General features: G+C 41.9%; 1 protein-coding gene across 1 annotated transcript; it reads left to right on the top strand.

Moving 5' to 3' along the window:
- Nucleotides 1–4114: 4114 nt before the first annotated feature.
- On the top strand, nt 4115–4794 carry LOC121040485 (COBW domain-containing protein 1-like). The gene has a single exon (XM_040491013.1). The coding sequence runs from the start codon at nt 4159–4161 to the stop codon at nt 4726–4728; it is 570 nt and encodes a 189-aa protein (XP_040346947.1). The 5' UTR covers nt 4115–4158; the 3' UTR covers nt 4729–4794.
- Nucleotides 4795–8083: the final 3289 nt, after the last annotated feature.

Raw genomic sequence — 8083 nt, forward strand, 5'->3', positions numbered from 1 at the left:
CAACCAGGCTGGTCTGGGAAGTCAGAAAGGCCAGTGACAGAATCCAGGTTCTGTCATGTGCTTGCCATGACATACTTTGTCCCTGGGAAAAGTATGTAACCTCCCCGAGTCTCAGCTTTTTCATCCTAAAATATTATCATACCTACCTCATTTTGCTGTGAGGACTAAGCAAAGTAAGGCATGCAATGCGATTAAAATAGCGTCTGGCAGGGCGCCTGGGTGGCTCAGTTGGTTAAGCGTCCAACTCTTGATCTTGGCTCAGGTCGTGATCTCACAGTTCTTGAGTTCGAGCCCTGCATCAGGCTCTGTGCTGACTGCGTGAGCCTGCTTGGGATTCTCTCTCCTTCCCTCTCTGTCTGCCCCTCCCCTGCTCACTCCTACACACACATGCACATGCTCTCTCTCTCTCTCTCTCTCTCTCTCTCTCTCTCAAAATAAACAAATAAACATGAAAAAAATTTAAAACAGTGTCTGTCATATAATAGGTGTTTGTTAAAGTACACCATTTTTATTATCATCATTATTACTGCTATTATTCACTGGTATTTCCTCAGCATGGCAGATGCACTTACCAGGTGACGCTCTTCCCAAGCTAACTACTCAAAACTGAAGAGTTTCCCCAGAAACAAAAACCATTTGCACTTGCAGAAACAGTGGCAATGTCCCTTAGTGAACGTCTGGTGGCTGCAAGAGGCAGCTGAGAAGCTGGCAGCCCTTCATGTGGATGAGTAGAAGACAGCCCACCTGAGCCAGGTGGAGGGGAGAAAGAACAAAGCACCCTCTCTGACAGCCTGGGGCACTGCTGCCTGGATTCCACACCTTAAAAGCTCTTTTAGGGCCCTGTCTCAGCATCCCAGGAGCAGACTGTTTTCCCTGTGTGTTCTCTGAAGAGCCAATATGACTCATCCAAACTGCATACCTGGGCCTGTGGCTTGGGCCATGGTGGAGGGCAAAGGAGGGGGAGCTGCCATAAGGCCCAGGGTGCATGCAGGAGGCCTTGGTGTAAGAGACCCCAAGACTGCCTGACTGCAAAGCTTTCTTGCCTCCCTACGCTGCCTCCATTTGTCTTTCTTAAACCTCATCCAAGGGGTCTGACCTTATGGGGGAAGATGACTGTGCACCTGAAGGACTTGGGGGATCAGGCAGGAAGGATGGGAGGATGGGGCAGGCATAAAGATACAGAGGGATGCGGGAGGGTCACTCTTTGACAACACAGCAGGGCAACATGGAGACAGAAAAAGGCATCTCGTTCTGCTTCCTGGTCCCAGGATCTTCCTTTCTGACTGAAACAGGGCAGAGCCACATATTGTATTGCTGTTGTGCTGTACAGTTTACAAGCACATGCCTCCAGCAGTCTTTCATTAAAACCGTGCAGTGCACCAGACCCCCATGTCAGTGCCCTGGACTCTCCCCAGCCAGGACTCCTGCTTAGCCCTCCCCTGGCACCAAGCCAGCCCTGACTTCTGTTGGTTTCCTTTTAACACATTTTAATAAATATCTGAGATCCCCTGTGACAAGATGGCACAGGGCTGGCAGCAGGATGCAAAGGTACAGGAAACTGAGCCGCTATGTTCACACCTCTGAGTCCAGCCTCACTCCCCGTAGCTGCACTGGTACCAACACCCGTCCCCTCCCAGCCCCCCGCCATTCAGCAGGCTCCTTATGAGCCTCTGAGTTCAGCCTGAGCGCTGCCACTCACCAACTATGTGACCTCAGGAAGGAAATGTGTTCTCCTAGAGACTGTTTTCTCATCTGCAAAATGGGGATAATCCCTTTGTCCTGCCCACATCAGCATGACTATTATGAATCCTACAGACAACAGTCACAGAAGACTTTGAAGAAATTAAACATAATATAAAATTCAGATGTCAGAAAGGGTTTTAAATCCCCCAGCTGGTATGAATAGCAAGCATGGGAAGCTTTAGGCACAATGGGATGTCTCTCCCAAGGCATCAATGGTGGGGTTCTAGAAGCTCATAGAGTCCTTCTCAGCTTTATTCCAGTGTTAATTAAATTCCTTGGCCACTGGGAAGGGACTAAAAGACCATCCAGAACCAAAGTGAGTAGCCCCAAACACTCACACAACTTCCTTCCTGTCTCTCCTCAAGTGACTTGTTTTTACTGGAACCCAGTTTCCTCTTCCTGTCTGGGAAACTCTGTTTACAAAGACTAGCTCTGTAAAGAAAGCAAAAAAAGAAAGCTCTTTCCACCAAATGGCCTTGGGGTTTCACCAGGTTATCCTCCTAACCTGAACCAAAATAGCTCATGATGCATCATGTATGGTTGGGGTGGGACTGGGATGGGGGGGTCTTCCCCATATATCTTCCCAGGAGAACCCATTCTGCATGTTTGTCTGTAAAAAGCAATCTGTAGGGATGCCTCTGTAGGCAAATGAATTTGGAAAAATATTCATTTTGGGGAAACTCCATCTCCACCACACTTGTTTACAATATCTAAGCTCCCTTGCAAGGCTGTCTTCTAGAGAAGATCTCCTTGTCTCACACTTCAATGCACTCCCCACTGCATCTACTCATCCAAGTCAAATTTTCTTTCACTGTGTACCGCTCCACCCCAAGGTGACAAAGTCCTGGGTGTGTGACCCCAGACACAGCTCTTCAAGCTTGAGTTTCCTGACTTATAATATGGCTAATAATGGCAGTATTAGCCTATGATGACAGAGCTCTTTGTATCTGCCCTCCCGCAAAGAAGCTATGAGGAGGAAGCTCCTACTGTCTTCATTTCACAGATGAAGACACTGAATCACATGATGGTTAGTAATTCACCCAAGGTAACACACCAGGAGTAGAGCCAGAATCAAAATACAGGCACTTTGGCCTATGGTTTTAATCAATATTCTATACTTGTCGACCCAATTCATTGGCATGTTCTGAAGGTCAAAAGAGATAACTGGAAAATGGTAAGTATTTAATAAATATTGCTATATTATTGGATGGAAATACATGTCAAAGCACCTGTTATAGTGTCTGATTCATCACAGGCCTTCAATTTATGTTAGTTCCCTTCCCTTCATCCATCATCTCAAAGCAATGCCCCTGACCATCATCTTCCCTCAGGTAGCCCAGAATGTGCTGTTTGAAGGTTACTCCTCTGAGAGAGTTATAGCACTTAGTAAATTTTTCCTCAAAACAGAGTCTTCTGAGTAATTGAATCATTGAGGGGGCGGCAGGGATCTGCCATTTTCTAGCTAGTGCTTTAGCTCAAAGTTTCTCAGCCATGGGCACAAGTGTCATCAGTGCAACACAGAGTTTCTGTGATAGTTTCTAAGAAACCTTGATTTTTGGTGAGAAAGCATGTTATTTTTCATGATGGAACTCCAGAGTAATAGTCTTATCTTTATCCATTGTCTTCTCTTCTTTCGCTTGATTATCAAGGATAAAGAAAGGAATTATATAATGATAAAGGGCCAGTTCTCCAGGAAGAAATAACAATCCTTAATGTGTATGCACCTAACAACACATGAGGCAAAAATTGATACGGTTGCAAAGAAAAATAGAAGAATCTACTATTACAATTCAGACTTCAACACCCTTCTATAAAAAATAGATTCCAGCAGGCAGAAAATCAGTAAAGATACAATTGAACTCAACAGTGCCATCAGTTAATCCTCAAGCTCACATGGAACATTCACCAAAATAGACCACACTCTGAGCCATAAAACACACATTAACAAATGTAGTGAAATAGAAATCATACAATATCTGCCCTCAGACCACAGTGGAATTAAACTAGAAATCAGTAACAAATAGATAGCTAGAAAAAATCCCAAAATACCTGGAGATTAAGCAATACACTTCTAAATAACACATGGGGGTCCCAGCTCTTCAGATGAGGGACAGGCATGCTGTGCAGTTGGCCAGAACATTATAGGCTATCGGACCTGTGGATGAGGAGGAGCAGGCAGAGGAGGGCTGTCTTGATTTGGTCCCCATTGAAATAAAGGAAAAGTCTAGTCCTGGTGCTAAGATCCCAGTCACAATTATCACTGGGTATTTAGGTGCTAGGAAGACAATACTTCTGAACTATATTTAGACAGAGTAACATAGTAAAAGATTAATAGTTATTTTAAATAAACTTGAGAAAGGAAGTGCAGTGGATAAATCCTTAGCTGCCAGCCAAGGTAGAAAGTCCTACCAAGAAATGTTAGGACTTAGAAACGGTTGGTTCTGCTGTTCAGTAAAGGACGGTGGCCTTAGAGCTAATGAGAATTTGATGCAGAAGAAGGGAAATTTTGATTACATACCATTAGAGACCACTGGGTTAGCAGATCCTGGTGCTGTGGCTTTTATGTTTGGGGTTGATGCTGAATTAGGGATTGATATTTATCTTGCTGCGATCATAACACTTTTGGATTCAAAATATGGATTAAAACATTTAGCAGAAGAAAAACCTGATGGCCTTATCAATGAGACTTCTAGGCAAGCTGCTTTAGCAGATATCGTTATCATTAAAAGAACGGACTTGGTTTCACAAGAGGATTTAAGCAAATTAAGAACAACCATTACATCCATAAACGGAATGGGAAAAATTTTAGAAACACAAAGATCAAGACTTGATCTCTCTAATGTATTAGATCTTCATGCCTTCAGTCTCTGTGGAGTAAGCTTGCAGAAAAAACTCCACTATGTGCCAATAACACAGTCTCACCCCGATCAGAGCATTGTTATGGTCACATTTAAGTATGAGGAAATGCAAAGGAAGAAAGTCTAAATGTATTTGTTCAGAATCTTCTGTGGGAGAAGAGTGTGAGAAGCAAAGATGGAGGTCATATGACTGAAAGGACTGATATTGATCAAACACAAACCAAAACCAGGGATCGTCTAAAATGTCCATGAGCTCTCTGATTTGGAGGAGACTCCGGTGAACGGGGACAGTGACACTGAGAGTACAAATTGATTGGTTCTTATTGATGGGAATTTAGACAAGGATACCCTTAAATAACTATTTATAGCTACTGTGACTGAAACATAAAAGTGGACAACACATTTCAAAGAAGATCAAGTTGGTCCATAGCACTAGAAACATTCCTTATCAAAAAGATTGAATGATAAAATTGGGAATAATTTCCTACTGCATGTGTTTCAAGCATCTATTCTTTGCATTACTTCTGTTATGAATTCTAGCATATTTTTAAATAGTGCTTATTTTATGGAATACATAAAATATGGTAAATAAGTACTGTAAAATATTTGACATTCATACAACAAAACATAATGTCCTCTGGAAAATACATACATACATACATACATACATACATACATACATAACACATAGGTCAGAAAAGAAATCTCAAGAGAATTTAAAAATATTTTGAACTAAATAAAATACAATTTTATTTTTTTTTTAGGAAATTATTAGGAAACTAGAAAAAGGAGAAAAAGAAAGAACAGATCCAAACTATGCAGGGTTCAGTTCAGAATTCCACCTGTGTTGGCCTCCCTGAGCTCCATCCTCAACTAAGGAGGTTCCTGGGCTCTGTTTCTGTTCTGCCTCCTCTGCGTAACACCTCCTGGAACTTTTCTCCAGGCAGTAACCTGGGAAGCATTGATTTCTCTTCTCTCAGGGATCACTGTCTTGAGTTGCCAGCTACCCAGTGTCATGTACTACCAATGTTTCACAGCTTTGTCTGGTCTCTAGTTGTTTAACATGGGAGGATAAATCCAGTGTACCCATTAGTCCATAGTGACCATGCTATTTCAAAGCTCCCTTCTCACTTTCTTTGTCACACAGTTAGCAGTTGGGTTGGCCTCACTACAAACAGACTGATTTCTGTGTGAGAATCACAGTTATGAACCACACAGGGACCCAAATGTTTCGCATGGTTGGTTTCTTAGGGACCACCAACAATTCACATTTCGCATGTGTGTGGACACGTGTGGCATGGTGACAAGCTGCAGGTTTGCCTTCTAGGTAGCAAGGCAGCCTAAACAGCTAGAGGTTGCAAAATATTTTCAGGTTCTGACCCACGGTGATCACAGCATATATATTTAGCCCTTGCATCTATTACATCAGTGGCTCCATGAGTATGTGTGTGCTTGCACACACACGTGCACGCGTGTGCATAGGTGTGGGGGTGTGCACATGCGCATAGGTGCATGTTGGGACTTCGAGGTGGGTGGTAGGAAGTCGATGCAAAAATTTCCACATCTTACTATTTTGTAACCTACTTTGTGCTATGTGCCACACTTGAAATACATTATGACTTTTAATCTTCACAATTACCTTGAAAAACAAATGCAACTCTTATGCTCATTTTACAGAACTTGAGTTCAATGACAGGTTCCCCAAGGTCATGCAGTGGATCTGTGATGAAGCCAAATGTTGAGCACACAGTCATCTCTCTTCAAAGCCTTGTGTACTTTATCACTATGTTCTCCTGGCTTTTAATTTTTCACTTCCTGTACTGCCTAGAAAGATGGTCAACACATGGCTGGGCCTTAATAAATACTTTTGCATTTACTGAATCTTAAGGTATATTACTTTCAAAACTATTTTTAACGTACTTGCTGTGTCCTCAGTACTTAACTCAACCACAGTGCCTAGCACACAGTAAATGTTTAATAAATAACTTTTGTTTCAATAAACAATATTACATCTAAATAGGACATAGTGCCATGGAGTGTGACAACTCATGTTTAATGATAGATGGCATTTTTTAGCCCTACTTGCAAGCACTATTTTCCCATTTTAATATAATTTGCTTTTTTGATTCTATAAAGAAAGATAAAGCATCGCTAGCAGAAAAGAATACTTCCTGTGACCAATTCTTTCTTTTGTAACCATAAAAGTTTAATTACTCAGCCCAAGAGGCACTAAGTTCAGTACTATCTATTTCCTTCTTGCATAGATAAGTTGTATAACAATTTTGAGAGAACAAACATCCTCGTGAGTGTTGACAAAGGTGGAACAAGGAGGAAAAAGAAGGGAAGTGAAACTTGTTTTTGCTTCTCTGGTGCCCATTCACCTTCATCCTCTCAAGAGCCTTTGGATTGTTTCATGGAAAAGTAGCCCTGCCCCCTCTCAATCTACGTGTTCCTGGAGGTTCACTCCATTCTCCATCACCATGACCCCCAAGCTCCAGGACTGGGCATATGACCTCAACCTGACCTTCTGATCTATCCATACGGCATATGGCACAGTAAATTGTTCAATACCTGACTCGCTCCGTTCTATATTTTATCAGAGTTAGGCCAGCGTGACTTAATTCTGGGATCTTTAGTAAAAAATATTGGGAAATAAAAGTTTTCTCTTTTCTGGATTGGAACTTTGTAAGATATGAACCTGCAGCTGCTGACATCCATTTTGTCACACCAACATGAGCTGGCCTGAGAGTGTCACTTATGCAGAAGAAAACTATAATTTCTAATATTAACATTTAGGCCTATAGAACCAGCCTCCCTTGAACCAAAATCTACTCAGAGTCATACAGGTGGCCTAACAAATTCCCTGTTATGCTCAAGCCAGTTTGAGTTTCTATCATTTATAACCCAGAAGCTCTATGGAGAAGGAGACCAAACAGCTACTGTGTTTCACTTGCCTGGTGAATACCATTTCACTTAATTGTCACAAATCCTTAGGAAGTAGGTCTTAGTCCTCTCCGTTTGATAAATAGGAAAACTAAGACCCATGGAAGTTAAGAAACTAGGCGCAAATGGCTAGGAAGTACTTGAACTTGGATTCACTCCTACTCTTCCCTGGCTCTAAAATCTAGGTCCTTCCAACTACTGAATACAGCAGGAGCAAACTTCTGTGATAAATCATACTTTCTAGTTGAGTGTTTCGAAAGAACACTAAACAAGGGAGGCAGAGTCCTGGATCTTTCTTTCTTTCTTTCTTTCTTTCTTTCTTTCTTTCTTTCTTTCTTTCTGCCTGGGTCACCATACCTTTCATATGATCTTGAGCACTTTTCCTTTCTAAATCTCAGGGGCTTTTTTGTTTTTGTTTTGTTTTGTTTTTGTTTTGGTCTACAAAACCATGGGGTTTGGATTATATACTAATGATCCAAGTTCTTCCCAGCTGTAAAAATGCAAAATGTCAATTCTTGACTATTTTCCTGAAATTCCCA

This window comes from Herpailurus yagouaroundi, unplaced genomic scaffold (assembly GCF_014898765.1).
Source record: "Herpailurus yagouaroundi ecotype Mexico unplaced genomic scaffold, PumYag 182, whole genome shotgun sequence".
NCBI classification, from domain to species: domain Eukaryota; kingdom Metazoa; phylum Chordata; class Mammalia; order Carnivora; family Felidae; genus Herpailurus; species Herpailurus yagouaroundi.